At 33.1% G+C, this 22,707-nt stretch overlaps 1 protein-coding gene across 2 annotated transcripts; it reads right to left on the minus strand.

Moving 5' to 3' along the window:
• Nucleotides 1-1,093: 1,093 nt before the first annotated feature.
• Nucleotides 1,094-19,390, minus strand: LOC149777636 (uncharacterized). Of its 2 annotated transcripts, none has more exons than XM_089938216.1 (6): nt 19,311-19,390; nt 12,626-12,683; nt 11,346-11,485; nt 10,633-10,791; nt 1,853-1,899; nt 1,094-1,259 (listed from the first exon to the last, which is right to left on the minus strand). In XM_089938216.1, the coding sequence occupies exons 2-6, from the start codon at nt 12,670-12,672 to the stop codon at nt 1,224-1,226; spliced, it is 429 nt and encodes a 142-aa protein (XP_089794342.1). In that variant the 5' UTR covers nt 12,673-12,683; nt 19,311-19,390; the 3' UTR covers nt 1,094-1,223. The 2 variants fall into 2 exon arrangements, with proteins under 2 accessions (XP_089794342.1, XP_089794341.1); XM_089938215.1 differs by lacking the exon at nt 19,311-19,390 and adding an exon at nt 14,343-14,478.
• Between the last annotated feature and the right edge of the window lie 3,317 nt (nt 19,391-22,707).

The following is a 22,707-nucleotide window of genomic DNA, read 5'->3' on the forward strand; positions in this document are numbered from 1 at the left end:
TTAATACAACGTTTTGATGTTCTAATGCGTTTGAAGTCATGCATTTCAACTATGTATCATTACGTATGCCTCTCAAACGGTAACCATGACAACCTCTATGTGCAATGAACATTTTCTGCTCCTCTCATTAAAGAAAGTAAACATTCTAGGACCACGACCCAGTCAGAAGAATTTTTATTTTCTCACCCCCATCACGACAAGATAAATAATAACATCATGGCACGACTGCATCAAAATATGCTTATATCTTTACTTAATTGACTGATTGATTCGTTCATTCATTTTGCCTTGGGTTTTATTCTTGCATTGTTTCATTTTTTATTTTAATCTATACTAAAAGAAAACAGTGCTAACAATATTTATAAACATGCATTTTACTCACAATAATTGAGAAAAACAGCCGAGAAATAACTAAGAATTACATTATATATTATTATTATACCTTTGTCGAACTACGTAAAGAAATTAATCCCTTTGTATGAGTTTTCCTAATGAAACAGGGTAAATCAACTTTTTGAACTTTTTAGAACAAATCAAGAAAAAGGAGACATTTTTGTATGTGTTCATCCGGTATTAAAGAATATTTCAAAAACCTATACACGATTTTGTAAACTATCGTTGAAATGTTAATTTTAAATACATAAAGATTATTTTACCTCAGAGGTCAGTTCCTGGCAACTTTGCTCTCAACCTCTATATTGTTTATTCATATTTTGATATATCCAGAAGTCATTTTTGTATAGTAAAGCATTTTGAAAAGGAATATAAATAAATACAATGATACAGTGGGCAAATATAGTATTGTAACTGAGCATTTTCAAAAAGACATGTTAGTGCAGAAGTTACATTGACACAATGTCTAGCGCACAATTTTATTTGCAACTGAACATATTCAGTATAGAATTGTGTGTGCATGAATAATTTCCTCGACACGATGTACCATGTATAGTTTTATTTTTCACTGAACAGCTTTAAAGGGAATTATTATTGCAGAAAGGTTTACGTGACACAAAGTAAAACGTATAGGTTGATGTAGCATAGAACTCTTTAGAATTTGAAAATGTTTATGCGGAAGAATTACAAAGACACGCAGTAAAACTTGAGGTTTTATTGTTATTGGTATTGCCTCATTAACGATGATTTTGAAGTCAAATGGCATCATTGACGACGATTTGAACGTCAAATTGCCTCATTAACGATGAGTTGACCTCATCAACGTCATTCTAACGGCCGTGATGACCAAATAGCGCTGTCAATAGCTGTAAAAGAATAATAAATTTTATGTATCAGGAGATTTTCAATAAACAAACGTAGATAATAATATCTAGATAAATTAAGCTATTGATACATGACAAAATATTAGGACAGTTGAGATCAATGCATTGAGCAGTCAGAAATAGGAACGTTAAGATCAATGCATTGAGCCGGTAGTTATATAAAGTGTTATCCAGTCTCCTCTTGCAAGCCATTTGCATGGTGTGATACTGTACGCTTGTTAATCAAGCTGGTTTTCATATTTTGTCGTTATCTTCGTAGTAACTGTCTGATCGTCCTCACTAATATATATATATATATATATATATATATATATATATATATATATATATATATATATATATATATATATATATATATATATATATATATATATATAACCTAGATGAATGTTACTTATTTCCCTTAGTGACTACTTTACCATGGTTTTTACTTAATGATATATTCATCTCGCATTTAGCATGTTGTTGTCTTTATTGAAGATTAGCTTATTACAAAATTAATATTAAAATAAATAAATAAATAGTTCACGGATTACAATGCATTTTTGTCATAAAATATTCATTGTTATACATACATGTGTTTCGTACATATCATACTCGTGTCTTGTGACCATACCATCGTCTGCAAGAAGAAGACAGATATTTATCACAGTCCGGAAGTTGCTCTTAGGTTTTCGAGGTTTGTCAGATTAGCTTCTGGCAACAAAGGATAAGAATGAATCAGGCCCGATAAAATGTACAAAAATATAATTATGTTTCATAAATAAGCATATAAGCATACATACGTTTATGTTCCCTTTGCAAATGTAGCAGTTGACAAACAGGTACCATTTTTTATAATGAAAAATTCACTCTTTAATCTTCTGAGAAACATCCCTCCACATCGTGACCAGACTAAGCCCTGGGTTAAGATCTGCTTTGACAGATTTGTTACAATAATAATCAATAATTTAAAGTCAGCTAAGTTTGTCGAGGAACATCTAACGGCGGCAAATTACTGGCAGACTAGTGCCTCTTTAAAAATAGGATATTGAAATTACTGCAGTACATAATACGGTCCCCTTTTGGGGCCCTGGGAGACCCAACCCTATCCAGAATTATATAAGTTGTCATCTTTGGCCATTTGATTGGCTGATATTAACATATTCATAATTTTAACCAATCAGACTACTTTTTTAAGACTTAATGTGATATCAGGGATAAGGTCTGATCATGGAATACAGTCCTGAGCAGAATTTTTGTACGTACATGCTACTGGAGAGAAAACAAGAAAGAAGACCTCGTACAACAGAACAGGACACGATTAATTGAAACTGATATATTTTATTAGATACAATAAACTTTGGTCAGTAATAAACACTAGGTGTTTTATAATCCTGCCTTACTTTTTCTTTCTTCATGTTTTATTTCTTTCTTTCCAATCCTGGTTTTGAATCAAAACGCAAGTAGAAAAAGAAAGGACGAAAAGAAGAAAACAACGAAAACAGTGACAATCATTCCACATGCTTAAAGCACATTTTTAAATTTAATAATGATTTTGGCGTCCATAAAAACGACGTTAATGGGCAACGGTTACAATTACATCACATTCAATAGATCGACAGCAAGCAATGTTGCATCAAAATGATATGAACCCACGACTTAGCAGAAAAAGGCATAGTGAATTGTTTTCATAAAGTCGCTGAATAAAAGTCTTAAAAATTTCAGGAATTATTTTTCAGGAAATTGGGAGTACATACCTAATGTACAAATAATGAGAGCAAATTAACCAACGAACTGTAAGCTTCAAGTTTATCAAGAAGCAAATCGATCATGACAGTAGGTTTTGAGGTGATATCGGATTGTTAGTTTGGTATAGGTACGGAGTAATTCCAACCGGATGTCAGTAATTGATATCGGATTCATAATCTGGTATAGGTACGGAGTAATTTCAACCCGATATCAATAATTGATATTGGATTGTTAGTTTGGTATAGGTACGGAGTAATTCCAACCTGATGTGTAAACTGAATTTGTAATGTTTTCGCGGGGGGGGGGGGGTGCTGTTGCTCTTGTTTCGTTTACGCTTATTCCCAGAGTTATTGTTTGTTGCTGCTTGTTATGTATATTTCATTTGCATTGTTTGTTTTTCAGGGGTTATTTTTTTTTTAAAAAAGATATTTCATTACATGATATTGTAATGTAACATCGTATGTTGGACTTGACCTTGTCCAAAACTGAATTCATTTCTGCTTGACCTGAATTGACGTTTTTTTAAAAATTGTATTCTGTAAACAACTAATACATAGCTATAATATTCTCTTTGTGTATGGGCTTAATATCATGATCATTATTTATTTGGGTTTAAGTCAAGATTAATGAAATTTACCTGGTCTACCTGACATACCAGATTCTATATTTAATTTTAGTAATAGGTTTCTAATAATAACTAACATTTTTATTTTGTAAACATCAGGAAGGTTAGTTTCCATTAAGTTATTATTTTTTTAGAAAATGATAATTTGTGACCTGAAGTCAGGTAGAAGACTATGTAATATTAGCACTAAAGGGAATCTTCAATGGTGCTTTAAGGTCCTGTACAATCAAGTTGTATTATATGTTTTGACCAGTATTTCATTTCGGGGCTTGAATCTATTTCTATAAATTATTGAATTCAAGTGATTATCTTCTCCGGAAATACAAGAGTGCTCTTATAAAAATCTTGGACAGAGACATTCGTTGAAATTTATAGTGAATTCAAACCTGGAATTACATTAGTGCGATTCAACAAAAGACAGTTAACACATCAGCATTTACAAGCTACATTAGACACATCAACACCTTCAGCGTTGGAGTTCTTTTGGACTTCTACTAAATTATATTCAGGACGTTAAGTTATTAGTACTTGTGTTTGTAGTTCAAGGATTATTTTGGGATTTAACTCGCAATATGTTTTTTTTTTCCTTCTCATTTTCACTTTTTATTCTAGGGACATCAATTTTTTTTTAATTCTACGAAGCTCTATGCTTTTCAGTCTTTTCTGTTAGTTATTTTAAGAGCATAGACTCGTAACACTGCTGCTTTTGGGGAGTCTTTTTCTTCGTTTTTGGAGCAAAATACGGTGCTATGGACTAAAGATAATATTAACTATATTCAGTGAAAACAAGGCCCCCTCACACCATCTAAGTATAACATGGTGCCCCTCACACCATCTGAGTATAACATGCTACCCCTCACACCATCTAAATATAACATGGTGCCCCTCACACCATCTAAGTATAACATGGTGCCCCGCACACCATCTAAGTATAACATGGTGCCCCTCACACCATCCAAATATAATATGGTGCCCCTCACACAATCTAAATATAACATGGTGCCCCGCACACCATCTAAGTATAACATGGTGCCCCTCACACCATCTAAATATAACATGGTGCCCCTCACACCATCCAAGTATAACATGGTGCCCCTCACACCATCTAAATATAACATGGTGCCCCTCACACCATCTAAGTATAACATGGTGCCTCTCACACCATCTAAGTATAACATGGTGCCCCTCACACCATCTAAATATAACATGGTGCCCCTCACACCATCTAAGTATAACATGGTGCCCCTCACACCATCTAAGTATAACATGGTGCCCCTCACACCATTTAAGTATAACATGGGTGTGTTTTCGCACTCTAACCAAACGTCAATGCTCAGACAATATATTTATTCATCCAAAACATGGTCAGTAGATATTTAAGGAGTTCACAATCACTGGGCAATTTGTACAGTACAGTCTTTAGCGCACTAAATGCAAGAAAATCTGATCACACAGAGACGCTCTAATTCCAGCTGATTATATACCGCCCACAGACACGTCTTACTCAGCAATAAATGAATGAACCATATAAAATGACGACTACCATGATGAACATAATGTCGTGGATCAATTCAACATTCAAACACATGGAGATCTATATACTTATTACAACACTCTGACAGCACGTGACACTTTGCGGAATTTACGGAGGTTTCTGTGAACAATACACTCTCGACCCCGCTAGCTATTAAAACGCACCAGGACTAGGCCATGATGCCAGTTTAAATGTATCGGACTAGACCATGATGCCAGTTTAAATGTATCGGACTACGCCAGTTTAAATGTATCGGACTAAACATGATGCCAGTTTAAATGTATCGGACTTAGACATGATGCCAGTTTAAATGTATCGGACGTATCATTAGACAGCTTTTCAAATTATTATATGTTCTTAATATGTAAGAGTGGAATACGGGATGGATTTAGCATGATACCGTGACTATACACCAAAGAAAACCAGGAATACAACTCAGTCAACGATGGTAAGATTAGAAATTATGGTCAAGGACATTCATTATCTACGTGGACGGCAACAATCTTTGCACATAGATTTGAAAGGGGGGGGGGGGGTCTTAATAATAACATGCCGAACAAAGATTTTATATGGGCACAAATGAAACTAAATGTGTAGGCGAAATAGATAATCTGTTTAAAATAATTGCCCACATTTCACAACGCAACCAGGGATTTCCGTAAGTTATTACGTACGGCTTTTGAATGTGGTTACGACTTTGTCGCTAACGTGAAATGCGTTCTTTTTTACGTATGTGTTCTTTATAACATTTACGTAACTTTACTCCAACTCCAAGGCAGTCTTTTCCTAAGTTTGTGTTGAGAGAGAGAGAGAGAGAGAGAGAGAGAGAGTCCTGATAGTCCAATACACACAGTAAATCTTTCGCCAGCAACTCTATTTGTCAAATATATTATTAAATATCCACAGGAAATAAAAGAGTGAACGTAAACATTCATAAGCCTGATTATACAGTCTACTTCATTCATTACCCCGACAAATTTAAACAAATGAGACATTAATCACAAAGTTTACGAAATTCCATTAAAACTCACATTAATAAAATGTCTCATTATATACTGTGTCCGTAGCAGAAAGTACAGATAATTAGCGAGAGGCATTCCCGTCAGAATGATACGGAATCGATTGATGTGATAGACTAATAGTACATTTCCATATCTTGCTTTCACTGCATACACCCTTGTTATTGTGTGTTTACAAGTGACGCTGTAAGTATTTCCACTCTTTATTGGAAGATATCTTTAAAATCAAACGCGAAAACCCAAGTTCCGTCTGTAAACGATTGTTATCGTCACTTTTATCATCTAAAACTAAATACTATTATCTTTACAAAACAGAATTTAATAAAATTGTCATAATGTTTAACAATAAGAATATTCTTTCTGAAACAAGAAAGTGTCATGAAAGGATAATATGTGTTGATTTTAGAAACCGTTAAAATTAGAATTTAAAACACATCTTGGCTGGGATTAGCCACATTTGTAGATGATTAAATACCAACTGGATATCACACAAGATTTCATTGGTACATGATGATTCACTTGAGATTATAGATATTGCACAATATTTTATTTGTACATGATGATTTTACGGAGATCGTAGGATAAAATTACCAATAGTTGACGTTCTTGCTTCCAATGAAATTTTAATAACAATTCCTCAAAATTGCCAATGTTGTAACAACAAACTTGCCAGTATTAACATTCCATCTGTTTAATCCTTTAAACTGTGAAAGTTATTGTTGTAGAGAATTGTAAGACATCCACTATACAGCTGCCAAAATGTAATCCAATGGTGTCTATTTCAGGTGCAAACATTGAATTAAAAGATTGAAACAGGATATTCCAATGAAAATGTTCATATTTAATCAGAAGCCATTTCACTTAATACTGAATATATATCAAGGATAAATATCTTTAGCAGCGAATATATTTTCAGCCAAGCGAACAAATTAGTAACATTTTGTTAAAAACTCAAATTTTATTTAAAGTTTCAACTCCCTTTCTTCAAAACTATGTATCGTGTTTGCATTTATCTACAGATAAATTTAGTTATATTCTTTTTCTAAATAATTATCATTTGGTAAATATATATTCAAGACAGGTTGAATTCATTCGGAACCATATATACATTTAGACTTATGATGAGACATTTGGGATTATTTTGGGATTTAATTCACAATACTGCTTCTCTGGAGTCTTGTAGAGAAATTGAATAAATTAGGGAATTTCGTTGTCCCTAATAAAGATTTTAATTTCATACCTTTGAGAATTTTTTAGTGAAACCAACAGGCATTCACGATATCGTCTAATGACGAGAACCTTGATTCAAATCCTACCGAGGTGGAGCTAGAGTCAAACAAAAATGACGAATTGCCCCTCAGACGTTTTTAGTCTTTATGTAGCTTAAGCATGTTTTAAGAAAGCGAGAAATCGAGAATATTTCGATTCGGTGGCAAATTATATGTTGGATGTTAGTGTTTCTGGTTGGACATTAAATGTATTACAGCTATAAAAAAAACACCAGATAAAATTGTAGTTAAGAAAGCTACAGCTCCCATTGGAAATTATCGAAATGATTGAATGAAAATACAGAGAGAGACGAGAAATATGCAATTCCAAGATATGAATGGGAGAGGCAGGGAGAAAAAGAGGAAAGGAAAACTGAGATTCAGAGAGAAGAATGGGAGAGGTTGAGAAGAAAAAAAGATGAAAAGCAGAGAGAGAGAGAGAGAGAGAGAGAGAGAGAGAGAGAGAGAGAGTACTATGAAAGGGAAAGGGAATATAGATTACGAGAATTAGAACTGGCAGGAGGAGCACTCTTCTCCTCTTTACACAGGTTTCGATGCTACCAGAACTATTAGATCAGTACCTCCTTTACAAGATAAAGAAGTATATACTTTCTTCACATTGAGACAGTGTATGAAAACATGAAAGGGCCAAGAGAGTAAGGGATTTTATTATCACAAAGTGTACTTACTGGCAAAGCTTGTGAAATACACTCTTCACTGTTGATACAACAAAGTGCTGATTATGATGTGAAATGAAATATATCTTGAAGGGTTTGAATTTGGTATCTGAGGCAGTTAGACGAAGGTTTGGGAATTCTAGAAAAGAAACTGTACGTATAGATCGATGAAGTCGTCATCTACAAGGAAACTTGGGAAGATCATTCGGAAACCATTCTGAAATTCTTTGATCGACTCAGCGATTGAAATTAATTAAATTAAGTTAATTATTTTGGGTACAATTGAGTTTTGTCCTGCTTGTGTGAAATTTGAGGGATAAGATCAAGTAAAACTTTCATAAGTTAGGCCAAAGTTAACTCTGACATCCCAGTGCCTATTAGTATAAAGCAACTGATGCGATTTTGAGGTATGTCTGGATATTATCGGAAAGTTTGCTCTAATTTTTTTTTACATGACTGTTGAACCCTTGACAAATTTGTTGAGTAAGAAATGCAAGTTTCATTGGTTGCACAAGTTTCAGGAATTTTTTGATAAATTAAAAGTCGCACTTAAAGGTTTATTTCAGCACCAAATTTCAGCCAATTATTTAAAAATGTCTGTTGATGCACGTGCAATTCGGGTTGGTGGAGTACAGATTCAAGAAGATAAAAACTATGTGGATCATACAGTGTGTTATTTTTCTAGCAAAACATAAACAAGCACCTAAACATTATTCCACAGTCGAGAAGGAATGTTTGGCTTTGATACTAGCCTTACAACATATAGAAGTGATTATCAGTTCCACTCTGACTCCGGTTATTGCATTCAGTGATTACAGACCTTGCTTACATTAATAAAATGAAATGCAAAATCAGAGATTGTTGAGGTCGAGTTTAATGCTACATGAATACAACATTCATATTAGACACATCAGGGTAAACATAATGGGATTGCAGGTGCACTTTCACGTTTATAGAAGTACTATAATGCTTTATTTTCTTTATATTTTGTGTAAGTAAGCAGAGTGTCTCTCATAAGACATCTTCCGATGCAATTTCTATTTTTTTATGGTATCATCTGTTTATTGTATAAACCTTTCTTTTTAATTATGACGGGAGGTATTAAGTATATTTAATTTAAATTGTGTGCTTTATTTTGCACATGGTCGTAAGATAATGTAAACAGGCTGTTGATATAGCTTAGATTTGTCCATGAATGTAAGTGTTAAATAAAATGTTTCCTAGCATTTGAGTTCAAGGGCAGTCTTTATTTTTGCAATTAGACAGGAATTTTCTACTGGAATGATTCACATCCTAGGTCAAGTGAAAATGTGTATAAATAGGGACTTGACAAATAAATAATCAGTTCATATTCTATATCAATCTGTCGGAATATATGATCAGAGTTTGCAACTGTACCAGATATAATTCAAGAGGAATTATTTATACAAAAATATTCTTTAGAATTGCTAATGTGCTCGTTGACTTTGGATAAACAGACTACTTTGGGATTATTGTCGAGTTATTCAAAAACGTTCAGGGTTCCATCTTTGTGTTACATCAGCACATTGAAGACCATTGTAATTTATTCTATACTTTTTGTCTTGTGATAGGATATTCAGGATTATTTGAGATTTAATTCACAACACTGTGTATCTTGAATTTTCATTTCCTATTCTAGAAATATAAACTGTTTGTTGAGTTTACTTTAGCTGTTGGTTCGCTTCTTTCTGTTGCATATTTTAAGACTTGAGTCGTATCTCTCTCTCTCTCTCTCTCTCTCTCTCTCTCTCTCTCTCTCTCTCTATATATATATATATATATATATATATATATATATATATATATATATATATATATATATCCATTCATTCATACATCCATACATATAGTTTAGCATACCCGAATACACGATTTAAAGATAGAAGAGCGGCAGGAATTTAGTTACAAGCAAGACAGTCATCTATATCTATGCTCGTTACTCCTGTCTACCATCTTGCGTTAGTGCATAAACTACCACTACACAAAGCAACTCACTGAGTCCATCACCATGCTTTCATTAATACGATTATGAACATTGGATACGATTTCGTCTGGCTTCACACGACTACATCAAAGTCGCAAACACGGATGACCAAGGATTAAAGTGAAACATCTTATAGTGGGTGTCATTGGACTGTGAAAAGAGCTCACCTCAGTCAGTGCACTTGCAAAACAAAGCCATGGTTTCCGACTCGTCAATATTATGAGGCAAAGAGCGACACTGTAACGGCCAGACCGCTAACCCTACAGTTAAAAGTGGGTGAACTACCTAAAATTGCCCACATCCAAATGACAATCAATTGGTTTGTTCACTTATTAAAATGAGTACAAGAAGGTAAATGCATTGGAACTTATCCTGGTAAGGTACGTATTAAATTATTAGTCAGTCTGGTTTCTGTTTTGCCCATCTCCAAATAGTTTTATTGATTTCTAAGCATGAGCTTGTAAACTGTATAATATTTGCTAGGGAATTCACTTACGGTTGGTGTCCATCAGCATAAGGTACTGACTCATGTGGTCTCCGCTCAGTCTGCCGTCCCTGTCGGTGTCATAATGGTTAAAGATCGTTTCGGCAAGGCCAGTTCCGCCATATGCATTCGTAAATGTGACAAATTCCGCCAAAGTCAATACACCATCACCTAACATGCAATTATTATTTTAAAAAATTCACTTTAGCATAAAAATGTTTCCCGTGAATCTGTATTGATTTAGGTGTTGAATAATGTATGCAGCCACTACATAATGGAATTATATATAGATGTAATAGTGTTTAACGGCACCAGCACAAATGTGGCTATCAAAAGCCAACAAAAGATTAAGTTTCAAAATTGTAACACAAATCTGAAGAGCCTTCGATCGATTTCGTATTATGTTATGAAAAGCAATCAAATCAAGAGTCATTATTTCAGTCCATCATTATATTTTTCGAAACGAGAATGTTTGAGAGTTTTATTGCTACCTAAACGTATACAGTTTCGGAACGTAATGTGTATGTAAGTGTATATACTAATTAAATATAAAGTCTAAAACAAATTGCAAAAAATGTACTAAAGTAAAGCTAAGTATTTCCCCCAAATAAAACATTATCAAGATTGTAATTATTAATTACAGATGAACAATGGCAAGATTCGTCGATGAAGATAATAGGAAATGAAACATTGTGGAAGCAGGGCGATAACTTAAGAGGCCATACCATTCGCATCTTCCAAGTGAAAGACCCGGCTCATCTCTTCCAACTGAAGAACTCCATCATGGTTGGTGTCCAAATACTGGAAACCCTTGTCCACAAGGTCCGTCAGCTTGTGACCATGTGGCAGACTGACTGTATTTTGACTGAATAATAACCGATTAAAAATAAGACCATTTTATTATGATAGAACGAGATATGAAGTATGCTAATTACAGTTAATATTATACCGTTCCATTGCTTAATAAATTGTTAGACACAATGGGAAACGAAAGTCAAACAAATATGGTTTGGGAAAAAATTCTATTTTTAGCTCAAGAAATATAAGAATAATGACCACTACAATCACAACATCAACATCAACAACAGAAACAGATGTTATAGTAATAGCGATAATAAACAACGAGCAAAACCAGTAGCAACTTCATCACGAAAATCGAAAACAAATTGACATAAATCGCACATGAGTATCAATTCAACAGACAACTTCAAACCTAAATGTAGATCATACTATTGAAGATGTTAATCAGTGCGCATGATTAAATTGTAATCGAAGTTCTCTTTTCGTTTATTTCATATATCGGATTACTTTTCTTTAAGATCCCGCGTACAGCTAACTATTCAGATGCACACTCACCGATTATTTGCATAGGAGTACAGAGTAATTGCATAGGAGTACCGCGTACTTGCATAGTAGTACCGAGTACTTGTATATGAGTACCGAGTAATTGCATAGTAGTCCGACTATTTGCATAGGAGTACCGAGTATTTGCATAGGAGTACCGAGTACTTCCATAGGAGTACCGGGTGCTTGCATATGAGTACCGAGTACTTGCATAGAAGTACCGGGTACTTGTATAGGAGTGCCGAGTAATTGCATAAGAGTACTGCTATTTGCATAGGAGTACCGAGTACTTGCATAGGAGTAACGAGTGCTTGCATATGAGTACATATTACTTGCACAGAAGTACCGAGTACTTGTATAGGAGTACCGAGTATTTGCATAGGAGTACCGAGTACTTGCATATGTGTACCGAGTACTTGCATAGGAGTACCGATTACGTGCATAGGAGTACCGATTATTTATATAGGAGTACCGAGTAATTGCATAAGAGTACGGCTATTTGCATAGGAGTACCGAGTACTTGAATATGAGTTCCGAGGACTTGCATAGGAGTACCAGACACTTGTATAGGATTACCGAGTACTTCCATATGAGATTTCAATGCCTGAGTACATGTTGCTAATGCATCTGTAAGTTGAGAATCAAGCATTCGACGACTTACCCTAAAACTGCCACAACAAAACATCCTAAAAGCGCACTTCCCAACATGTTTCCAGTTTCTGAAAAGTTTATAATATTGACAAATTAATAAATTCATAAATACGATACATGCAATAAATTAATAAATTCATAAATACGATACATGCAATAAATTAATAAATTCATAAATACGATACATGCAATAAATTAATAAATTCATAAATACGATACATGCAATAAATTAATAAATTCATAAATACGATACATGCAATAAATTAATAAATTCATAAATACGATAATGCAATAAATTAATAAATTCGTAAATACGATACATGCAATAAATTAATAAATTCATAAATACGATACATGCAATAAATTAATAAATTCATAAATACGATACATGCAATAAATTAATAAATTCATAAATACGATACATGCAATAAATTAATAAATTCATAAATACGATACATGCAATAAATTAATAAATTCATAAATACGATACATGCAATAAATTAATAAATTCATAAATACGATACATGCAATAAATTAATAAATTCATAAATACGATAATGCAATAAATTAATAAATTCGTAAATACGATACATGCAATAAATTAATAAATTCATAAATACGATACATGCAATAAATTAATAAATTCATAAATACGATACATGCAATAAATTAATAAATTCATAAATACGATACATGCAATAAATTAATAAATTCATAAATACGATACATGCAATAAATTAATAAATTCATAAATACGATACATGCAATAAATTAATAAATTCATAAATACGATAATGCAATAAATTAATAAATTCGTAAATACGATACATGCAATAAATTAATAAATTCATAAATACGATACATGCAATAAATTAATAAATTCATAAATACGATACATGCAATAAATTAATAAATTCATAAATACGATACATGCAATAAATTAATAAATTCATAAATACGATACATGCAATAAATTAATAAATTCATAAATACGATACATGCAATAGATTAATAAATTCATAAATACGATACATGCAATAAATTAATAAATTCATAAATACGATACATGCAATAAATTAATAAATTCATAAATACGATACATGCAATAAATTAATAAATTCATAAATACGATACATGCAATAAATTAATAAATTCATAAATACGATAATGCAATAAATGCACCTTTATTCTTTTACTTCAGTTTGTTTAATCGTGAATTCTAATTCATAACAAACAAATAATGTATGAATGAAGAGTTAACTAATAAAACATTTTGCAAAACGTGATAAAACCGTAACAAAAGCTTGAAACTAATATGAAATTATTTTCAGATGGGTATATCCTTCTATGATAATGAAGCAAGACTAAAAGCGACAACAATACAACAATACAAGTACTAATAACAGTACTTAGAGTGTTTGTCACATATCTCAGAGTCATCATGAATTGTCCCTCCATTCCCCATTGTCATATCCCAGAATGTGAGAATAGACTCATGAGCCACATAGTGTGGCCTAAGTTAACTCCTCCTTGATATATGTTGAGACTTGGGTTTCTGATCACACACACACACACACACACACACACACACACTGCTCTTACGTGTTGGTCTCATTCTTTGAGAGTTACCAACCCAACCGACCCACCGACTGTGAAAAAGTTTATAAACCCGTTGGGTGTATCTCCAGATCGCCCTCAACCATGTTTATATTATATGACGTCTATACCTTCAGTCATGTAAGAGTTTTGCGTCATTACAGGTTCAGGCAATATTATTTCATGCGATCCTTTCCTTCAAGAAGTTAGAGAATAAAAAACTTCAAAACGTCATCTCATGAAAATCGTTCCCAAAGCTGTTCCTTACACACAGTAAAGTCACATAGCAAACTGTAAATTGTAGTGATTGTCTTTAGATCTTTCGATTGATTATCCTTAGTTGAAATTGTTTGCGTATGCATATGGCTTGGATGTTAAAGAGGGTAAGATTGCACAGGATTTATAAATAGATGCTTACGTCCGTGTTGGCAATTACAAGTAATATAACTATTAGTCAATATTTTGACAAGATTCGGCCTTTTCCCCATTGGACGGATAGATTAGATGACATCTTAGAAGAATTAAGTTAATTCATATTAGGCGAATCTCTCTCTCTCTCTCTCTCTCTCTCTCTTTATATATATATATATATATATATATATATATATATATATATATATATATATATATATATATATATATATATATATATATATATATATGGATGTATACGTGTATACGACTAAGCACACGTCAATATAAAATGATGCTACTCAATCGGTGGTATATTCATTTGTGTGTAGCAGACACACTCGCCTGACGACTCACTAATTAATTCTCATCTATATGCAGTCATTCCGGATTCCTATGAAATCAAGGTATGTATAGAATTAATTATAGAGAATTATAAATATACACCAGACAGAGTATGTATGTATGTATGTATGTATGTATGTATGTATGTATGTATGTGTGTATGTATGTATGCATGTATGTATAAATATTTAAACATGTATTGTTTGTTGCCTGTTTTCTCCATGATTATATTTTATATTATAATTGTGTTTTGCAATTGACCTTAGTCCAAAATTATGTTTACTGTGTCAGGTATGACAAGAGACATCGATTTTGTTAACAACATAATACACAGCAAAATTTTATCTGTTTAAATAACACGATCATTATCAATGGAGAAAACGTTTTTCGCAATCGAAGTCTACGACAATGGAATTCCCCCATCGAAAAACCTATCGTACCTGATGTTTGCCAAAATCTGTATTATAATTATAGCAAAAGACTTGTTTTGTTGACAACTTAAAATGTTCTAGAAATTAAGTTTTGACCCTAATCCAATTTTCAAAGTGTCAGTACTGTTGTCTTAGCTTTTTAAATAATGTTGCTTTCGTGAGAAATTACTAATTTTTGCCTTCCGATCTTGAAGCAGAATCAGTCTTATTGTTGTGGTTATATTTTCATTTGGGTGGATTAATTATTTAAAATATTATTCACTGGAAATACAAAGTGTTCATCAGTAACATTCTTGGACTGGAACATTAATTTGAAATTATAGTGAATTCAGACAAGATCAGTTTTTAAGTATTATATTATTGTGATACATCAATGGATTACCAGTACATAATCGTAATTCAAATCATTGGCACATCACCAAATTCGAGACTTCAGGCCATCAACGCATTCAAGAGAGGATCATATTTGGAATACCTTTTGAGTTTAGTTGGAACTTTATACATTTGAACTTGTGATAAATTGTAATAACTATTTCAGATTTAATTCACAATACTGAAAGTTCTTTTTATATTTCAGTGAATTTTAGGGAAATTATTTGTTGAATTTTACAAAACCTTCTCGCTCTTCTCTTTTGCATAATTGAAGACAATAGCGTCGTAACAATTAGAATGTATATATCCAATGTGATTGTTTGCGATTTGTCAATCTTTTAGTCTATTGCAATAATAGAAGTTGCACCAAATTTTGTTTTGCAATCGATACTAATCGATGCCTGAGTTCTCCGTCGTTTATAGACATGATTACTATCGTGATGGCAGTTAAAATCGCTACTTAAACAATTTTATTACTACAAGAATTTTTCTTGAAAATATGTGCCACGTGTCGTTGAGTGTAACAGGTGTATGGGCGTCACACAACACTGAACAGCAACATGTAAAGTAAGTTCAGTCACAGCCAAGTAGATTCTTTTGGAAAAACTACATATAAACAGTTAATACTTGAAGCCGATCTTTTGTTGTCTGTGGTATATGTCTACACATTCTTGATGGCGCCTTGGTTACATATATGTCTAGATGATCTAGACTCTAGAGGTTTGATGAATTTTAAGACCTGTTCAACCTGATTGGAGGGGAGGGAGAGAAGGAAAAACAATGAAATAGACCATAATATGGAAATACAGGTCTGAATTACATACCAAAAGGCCAAACATATTTCATAATTAGTAAAAGCAAGTAGTTTTAAACATGATATATTTCAATATTTCACTACGAATATGACGATGCATTCTGTACCGAAGTCTACAAAAGTATTTCTGTAAGTATCGGCATACGGCAATGATATTAATGACCAACAATTTAAGGCTTCAAGCAGGTGTCTGGTCCTTTTTAAAAATGTCTACCTGTCAATAGCTTCAGAAAACTATCTTACCCTGACACATAATACCATATTATATCTTTTATATTATTTGATGAAAACAATTAATGTTTTCTTGTGAGACAAGAAAACATGCATATCCGCTGAAAGAAAATCGCAGCCACAAGCGCTGCCGAAAATTAATTGGTCAGTTGCTAATTGTTGTATGAGTTGCAATGTAAAATCTGTAACTTAATTGAGATTATTGGGAAAATACGCTGTTAAGGGAATTGATCTGTCATTATAGAGTTTGTTCATAAATATAGGAATTGTCAACACTGAATCCTTTAATGTCCTAACTGCACTTTGTTGCTATGGACCTCTATCAGGAAGTCGAATTTGGGGTTTTCCATTCCAATATTTAACGCATGCGCAATCAACGTAGGGCAACTTTTAAGCGATTGTCATTTACATAGTGTATATTCGTGAAGAAAGTTTCAAACACATTTGTAAATGTGTGACATATGTACACCCTTCAGAGAAATAGTGTGTTTCAAAATCATGAGGGAATAGTTCAGTAATCTGCCTAAAACACAAAACAGATATGAGCACAAAAAGCATCAGAGAGGAACAGAAGAGTGGACAGGATTTGTAGGCCCTAGGAAACATTATCCAGTAGGCCCCAATGAATCACAAATTGAAACAATGGTGGACCCCCTGACCGTTGTGGTCCCCAGGAATTTGTTCTACCCTGTCCTCGGTTCTGGATAGGACTTACAAAATTGGATTATCCATTTCTGAAAGGAAATGGGTGGGTGGACGATTTTCGTATGTGACCAGAATTACAAATTGTACAAATCTACAAATTTAGCTGACTCTTCAAGACTATATACTCGCGAAAACATGAGGACTTAAAAATCTCTTTGTTGCATACAATTAATTTCATCGTGGATGGATGCATACTGGTAAACACAGCATAATCAATGCCAACGTAATCAGATCCAAACCCCAATCCGAGAAGCCACACGAGTTTCACATAGCTGATAGTACTGAAGCAACTGGCCGTTGGCGTTGCAAATGAATCGCAGGATGAGTTAATTCACCATTATTATCCATATTTGTTCAAGGAGTTAGCAAACGAGAGAGAGAGAGAGAGAGAGAGAGAGAGAGAGAGAGAGAGAGAGAGAATTCCTTAGCCAATCCAATGTATCATAAGCAGTTTTGGGATTCACATTCATTCCCATTTAATTTATTAACTAAATGGCAAATCTTTAAGGAATCTGCTTAATATGTGATGTACCGTCTTTGGTGTTCACTGTTTACTGCTAATTAGACAAGTTAACTTGTTTATTTTCGGATTATTCATTACCATGCAGTCAAGGGGGGGGGGGGGCGGAGTTTAGATGAGAGTCACGAAGCAGTAACAAAAAACAATATATACTCATTTATTGTTAAAAATACTTGATGAAAACGTACATTTCAGCTTGCGTTGTGTGCTAATGTGCGTGGTTGTTGAGAGTGAGCGAACGAGTGAGCGATCGATCGAGGTGCATGATTCCCATGCGTCACGTGTATGAAAACCACCTCTCCGCGATTCTAATAAAAGGCTAGGGAGTTACTACTCGAGGCTAGAGAGAGAGTCATACAACACCTCGAGCAGTGAGGAGATTTGTCTTTCACGCAAGTGAAAGACAAAGGGATTGAATACGTTAATATATTTCGGGAAAGTAATACTCTTCGAGTCTGATTTATTTTATTGTACCTTATACCAACTGTCATAAATCCCACAATCAATAACAAGAGTATTTATTTCTTTGCGAGAGGAGTGAGAGTGCATATATATATATATATATATATATATATATATATATATATATATATATATATATATATATATATATATATAATAGAGATAGAGCGTATAGTAAACATAAAACGCGGTTATTCAACAAACGAGAAAATGTTTATTGGATTTGATTAATATCCAAACAATTCCAATAGAAAACAAATGCTCTCCTGACAGTCTTGGGATTATTTGGAGTCTTACAAAGGAACAAGTGTACTTAGCACATTGACGCACACAATTCAATAAATAACAAGTGACAGTTTTTATTTAAATCCTGAATATTTCCAAACCTTTAATTTGGACTGAATGATTTTTCGCAACATCCCATCTAGCATCCAGGCTGGCATATATGCCACGTGTCAAACTTGTAATTATGTATCATTAATGTAATCATATTTGTAACATTCAAAATGAATTGTTTTACAAATCCAACTGTTTTGCAAAACAACTAAAAAATGCATTTATTTTGTCATAAAAAATGAAACCATTAATCACAAGAATTTTCGGGAGTTTCCGAACATTCATTACTGACGGAAACTACCAAACTACCGGTCGAGTGAAAAAGTAACGTAGTTGTTTCCACTGGAAAAAATATCGCAGTATATATATATATATATATATATATATATATATATATATATATATATATATATATATATCAAGAGAGAGAGAGAGAGAGAGTTTTCTTAATAAAACAGATTGCTAAGATTACCTGTGGAATGGAGACTGAGGTGAATTGTCTAACGTTTGTCGCCAGTTTATATATACTGGTCTTTAGTAAGAGCTTCATTAACTCAGACACGTGACTGATTGCCAAATGGACTTCGTGATGTTAAAATCATGCAAAGATAAGGCTAAATAGACCTGACAACAGCTAGTAAATACAAGCACATAATATGACAATATGCGTGGTTTGGACAAGATGTTCCTTTGTCGCGAATTAATTTTAGTGCATTTAAAACCAATTATATTTTTAATATCCTAAAACGAAATCGCAATATCAATATAGTGGATCATGCTATCACTGAATAAGATAATTTGTTTTGTACGAACTGGGATAAATCATTTCATCATGACTGTCAGTCTGATTCTATGATGTTTTAAACATGGATAATTGTGATTGTCGAATGAGCTGATACAAACATTATAAGTAGATGCGGAAAAATATTTTGATTCGAAACACTCTTTATGTCAAGATGCTTTAAACTAAATTATCACTTGCTAAAATTACGGTAGAAGTTGTTTTTTCTCATGGTACGAGTCTATGCTCTCTCAATAAGAATAAATAAATAATGAAAACCAACAAACTTTGTTAAATTCAACAAATAATTTATTTCCCTTGAATACAAAGTGAAAATGAAAGATAGAACATATTTAATTGTGATAGGAAAAGAATAAACTTTTATCGCGTCGTCGAGTAGTTTATATTTTGCGTATTCTGCTAAAACAACAAACACCATCAGCACCGATGGGTGTGTCTTAACACTTGGCCAAAGTTGTTGCTTGTACTGAAAATTAGTTGGTCAAAAGCACGTCCTCGATAGCGTGAGGTAGATGGCGACCCTGTCCTTCTGTACAGAAACTGCTGCTAACTATGGCACACTTCCTCTGCCGTATCTGTTTCTTTTGAACCAAGTATAAATATGTTACATGTTTGTCCTAACAACAAGGTCACACAACCACAAGTTATGGTATCTAAAATAGGTAACCAAAGGAAAACATGTTCCTGGTCTGTGCAACATATCCCTTGGAATCAACTATTTATTCTCTGAACTCGCTATCATATCGGTTTGGAATCGCAATTGTTTGTACATTTTCTTCCACGAAATTACAGACAGTTTGGAGAAAAAAAAGGTCAGAATTGTTAAGCGTTTCGTCGAGTCAATTTCTTTTTCGCGGGCAATTGGTTTCGCGATATTTTTTTCGCCATAGTGAAAATATCGTAGTTCAAGAGAATTTTTCTCGGGCTAAAATCTGACAACACGACTGATTTAGGAATAAATAAAAACAAGATGGGTGAGCCAGCAGAACAATACAGATATACAGACGATATATTTTGGTAAATTTGTGGCATCCTGGTTATTTTAATCATACACATGATACCATGAGCCGAAAATATTCGCCACCAAAAGATCTTTGATCCCTTCTTTATTGTTCTGATAGAATAAAAACCCACTTCATTAAAAAGATCTGACGAGAAAATTAACGTGTTAAACTATAGTGGTAAAGGATAAACTCGATATATGTTTTGATTATAATGATCAATGTCAAATGTAAGAAGTTGCTGTTACGGAGCACCGATTGACCTTTTAATCTCGTGCAATAAGCTACTCGCTTGGAACTTCGAAGACAATCCTACCGCAAACGTATGTAGATTGCTACCGTTCGGACAACCTCGGCAAATACAAAACAAGGATTGAGAGAGAAATTGTGAATGCATCGAACTGTTGTTTTCTTTTTTTTTTTTTTTCTTCAGTTAACCAAATTGTAGAAATAACCGAGTCAATCTGAATAGATCGAGGTTTCGATTAAGATAAGAAATTTCTAACGAATGTAAAGTTCTTATCTTACATGCATCTATGCAAAGTTTTGTCTCGCGTACATAACCAAGGTAGTCCGAATGATCAGCTGCTGAGTTGTAATGCTAGTAAACCCAATCCAGTCACGATTCGGAACATATTTCCGGCGATAACAATTTTATTAGGGTTATTTAATAGAAAAGTATCAGTGACAAAGATTGTTCAGTTTGTCTACCGCCATCTTCTTACTAAGTCTCCAGTCCAATAGAACGTAAATGTACGTTGCTGATCAAATAAGAATTCTGCACATTTAGACTTGTTGGAATAGAGTTTGATATTCAACTGAATATTACATTAAGACTTGTTGGAATAGAGTTTGATATTCAACTGATTACATAATTTTACCTTTAGGAACACAGTTTAATTGATTTTCAACTGATTACATACATTTTAACTTGTTTCGACATAATTCAACTGATTTTCAAATGACTGCAGACATTTAGTCTTGTCGGAATAGTGTTGTGATTGATTTTCAACTGATTACATAAATTCTAATTTGTTGCAACAGAGTTTCATTGATTTTCAGTTTACTACATTCAGTATTTAATGATAATTTAAAAGCCCTTTTTCTCTGAGAGCACGGAGATTCTTTTAAAATATAGATCAAACGAAATAATAGAATACAGCCATTTGTGACCTTTATTTCGGGTACAGCTTTCAGAAATGTACATATTTTGGTTCGGAAATAATCGTAAGTCCAAGCCGCATTAAGAAAAAAAAATAACGCGTACCTTTGTTAAAACACTTGTATTCTATGATCTGATTTGTCACTTCTTTGAGTGTTCAAGGTCTTTTTTTGTCAGTATCAGACAAATCAGTTTCACCTAAGTAATCGTGTCTTTCTGTAGGCAATATCTAGTACATACAATAGGGTCATACTGATAGTACCATAGGGTCATATTGATAGATAATGATCACCTTACCGAATAAATTTCCTTTTGTGTAAGGTCGTTATAATACGGCCCGTATAGTGAACTTTGACCTTTGTTGCCCATTGTGAGTTCTTGATAGCCAGGGAAGTCTTTCAGGTGTAAACTGTTCTTCTCTCTCTCTCTCTCTCTCTCTCTCTTCCCTTTTTATTATGTTTTATTTGACAATCTTACCGTTGGGTTCTCTCTAAATCATTGATGTGTTAAGTTTGTTAAAACCATGTCAAAATTAGTAAGAGCAGTATTTTGTATTAAAAGTGTCTCATGCATTGTTGAACTCGGCACATTCATTATTAAACGTATCGCATTCATTATTAAACGTATCATATTTATTATTAAACGTATCATAATAATTATTGAACGTATCATATTCATTATTAAAAGTATCATTCGTTATTAAACGTATCACATTCATTATTAAACGTATCATATTCATTATTAAACGTATCACATTCATTATTAAACGTATCACATTCATTATTAAACGTTTCATATTCATTAGTAAACGTATGATATTCATTATTACACGTATCATTCATTATTATACGTATCACATTCATTATTAAACTTTATCACATTCATTATTAAACGTATCATATTC

Source organism: Sinohyriopsis cumingii, chromosome 17 (assembly GCF_028554795.1).
Source record: "Sinohyriopsis cumingii isolate HCF-2022 chromosome 17, ASM2855479v2, whole genome shotgun sequence".
Lineage (NCBI taxonomy): Eukaryota > Metazoa > Mollusca > Bivalvia > Unionida > Unionidae > Sinohyriopsis > Sinohyriopsis cumingii.

What these genes read in the sequence shown, in the direction of transcription:
- LOC149777636 (XM_089938215.1), bottom strand. Translation starts at nt 14,370, where the DNA reads ATGACGCAAAACTCTTACATGACTGAAG. An exon ending in TATGCTGATGGACACCAACC is followed by an intron (nt 1,900 to 10,632) that starts GTAAGTGAATTC and finishes TTCTTCTTGCAG; the next exon opens with ACGATGGTATGGTCACAAGA. An exon ending in ATGATATGTACGAAACACAT is followed by an intron (nt 1,260 to 1,852) that starts GTATGTATAACA and finishes ATTCTTTTACAG; the next exon opens with CTATTGACAGCGCTATTTGG.